The sequence below is a fragment of the Quercus suber genome, unplaced genomic scaffold, assembly GCF_002906115.3.
Source record: "Quercus suber isolate HL8 unplaced genomic scaffold, Cork oak 2.0 scaffold_330, whole genome shotgun sequence".
In the NCBI taxonomy this organism is placed as follows: domain Eukaryota; kingdom Viridiplantae; phylum Streptophyta; class Magnoliopsida; order Fagales; family Fagaceae; genus Quercus; species Quercus suber.
This window is the reverse complement of record NW_027069783.1, coordinates 684,407-686,852: the sequence shown is the minus strand read 5'-3', so window position 1 is coordinate 686,852 and position 2,446 is coordinate 684,407. Positions and strand designations below refer to the sequence as shown.

The 2,446-nt window shown below is 36.6% G+C and overlaps 1 protein-coding gene across 1 annotated transcript; it reads left to right on the top strand.

Annotated features, from left to right (window-relative positions):
- Positions 1 to 2,038: 2,038 nt before the first annotated feature.
- LOC136071612 (uncharacterized) lies at positions 2,039 to 2,413 on the top strand. The gene has a single exon (XM_065783160.1). The coding sequence runs from the start codon at positions 2,039 to 2,041 to the stop codon at positions 2,411 to 2,413; it is 375 nt and encodes a 124-aa protein (XP_065639232.1).
- The last annotated feature ends 33 nt before the right edge of the window (positions 2,414 to 2,446 follow it).

Below are 2,446 nucleotides of genomic sequence, written 5' to 3'. Positions count from 1 at the left end.
AATAATTATTTTGAATTGAGATGGTTTTTGTTAAGTATTTTGAATTGAGATGGTATGAGTCTATTGAAGGGTTAGATGAAGCTATTTTGAGTTATAAATATATATATATATATATATGTCAAATAGCGGTAATTCTGAAACATTATAAAGGTACTGAATTATTTTGTTTTCCAAGCCAAACTGAAACGCATCCAATATGGTATTTGACTATCTGTAGCCGTGACTCCGATGCCTATATGAATCATACTCTTTTAAGCCAATGACTATATACCTTTTGTAATCCTCAACAGCAATATTTTATAGAGCTTTCTGTAAGTTATTCCATCGAACCTATATGATCATCACATAGATTTAGGAACAGCTTATTGTGGTAGGCACTAGGCAACAGTTTTTATTTATTTATTTATTTATATGGCTCACCTTCACCTAGGCTTATAATTGACACTCATTTACAGCTGTTAGGGTCTTTGACTCAAAATGTGCGCAATTTAAACATTCTTGTCTCTGGTGCAGTGTGCATTCCATTGAAGTGGAGGACCTCTCAGGGCATGGCAGCATATACATTCAATCTGATGGGGAACATTTAGGTTTCCTTCCTAGGAAGATTTGTATTTTACCTTCTGCTATAGAGATGATATGCTGATACGAGGTCTGGAGTACTGTCTAACCAATGCACAAGGCTACTCCTCTCATTTGCTTGAAGTGATTCATTTCTCCTGCGAGTCCTTAGATTCCTTTGTCCTTTAGATGTATCAGAGGAAAAGCAGATTGAGAGAAACAAACAACTAAACCAAAGGAAAGTAATCTGTGGGAGTCCTTTTGAGGAGAGGGAAAGGAAATTACATGAATGGAATTGATTTTAAGAAATCCCTAGCCCAAAAAGAGAAGAATAAAGAAGCAGGTCTAAAATTTTGTCTGTTACCGAAGATACAAACAAAGCAATTTTTCTTTTCATTTGGATTTGGCAAATTCCAAGTGGGTGGTCCAGTAGTTTAGGTTTGGTGCTTGCTTTGACAAATGTTGTGAAATGTAGCCCAGGACAATGACTATGAGGCTATGACATGGCTTCTAGCAGAAACGAGCTGTTCTTGTCACTAGAAATAAATTGCATTTCAATTTTCTCTCCTTTTCTTTTTTTAATCAAATAGCATTAGCCGATTATACTTATTTGCCTAAAATGATTGCTATGAAACTCTGTGGCTCTTGAATATTGTCGAGATGTGTGCTTAGTGAATTGGCGACTAGTGAAAACTCATCATTTGTAGGATTTGGCCAAGTTTATTCGTTTAGAGTTGAGGCAAGAAGTGACTTTAAGTAAATATTTAATTTCTATTTGTTAAAAATCACCTTTTTTTTTCACCTCTGTTTGGATTGAGGAGTAGACTATGGAATAAGTGTAATTTTCGGCTAATTCTACTTTATTCGCCCTCTTTCCAAACTAATCATTAGGCAAACAGTAAATAAACTAGCCAAGTGCTTAATTGACTTTCTTTTATTGTTTCAAAATATACGTGGGGTGAAGGGTCTCCATTGAATATTGAGTGTAAGGCCGTTGCCTATCTCTAGCAATGTCCTTGCTGAATGTTGCTTGAAAGAATGTATGATAAATGATGAACCGTTTATTCCATTTTCTAGACATTGGTATCTGTTGCACAAAAACCAGAATTCCTTCTATCAACATTGGCTTGAGATCCCATCAAAAAGAAAAGAAAAGAAAAAACAGTTGGGTTGAGTTGAAATCAACCCCTTTTTTTTAACGGATTTTACTTTAATCAATGTACTAATCATGATTAAGGGTTCCATTTTTATTTGTGGGCCTAGTTCGTATTTATGCTTACAAATGTTAAGCACTGAAGCCCATCCACTGGACCCTACCTGAGTTTGCCACTTTGCCTGGAGAAATTCGATATTTGGTTTTGTATGGCTGCCATTTTTTGAGGCCTTCTATAGATATTTTAAAAGAAACGGCGGGAGCAGATTCCTACCTCTAACTCCATTTATCAACTGCCATTCTCTCTCTCTCTCTCTGTCTGAAAACATGACAACTGTTCTCTCCTTTGCTTCCATCACTCCCAACCTTAATTCCTACAACCATAGTCTAATTTTCCGACAAAATTATCACCCCAAAATATACAGATTTCGATGCAATAGAGAGAACCCAACAAGCAATTCTTCTTCTTCTTCTAGTCCAGAATCATCCGAACCTGAGGCTGAGAATGCGCTGCTCAAGGTAGCTTGGTATAGCTCCGAGCTTTTGGGAATTGCTGCTTCATTTTTTCGTTCCCCTTCAAATGTTGAAGCTCCTGAAACAGTTGTTGAGCTTTCTGGAGATGGGTCTGGAGTGGCTGATCGTTCTCTAGTAGTGGAAACCATCAAAGATGATTTTCAAAGATCATATTTCGTCACAGGTTAGAGAAACAAACCCCGTTAGAAAATTCACTGAAAC

Excerpts from the sequence above, each read along its gene's own strand:
- LOC136071612 (XM_065783160.1), top strand. The coding sequence starts at position 2,039 with ATGACAACTGTTCTCTCCTTTGCTTCCATCACTCCCAACCTTAATTCC.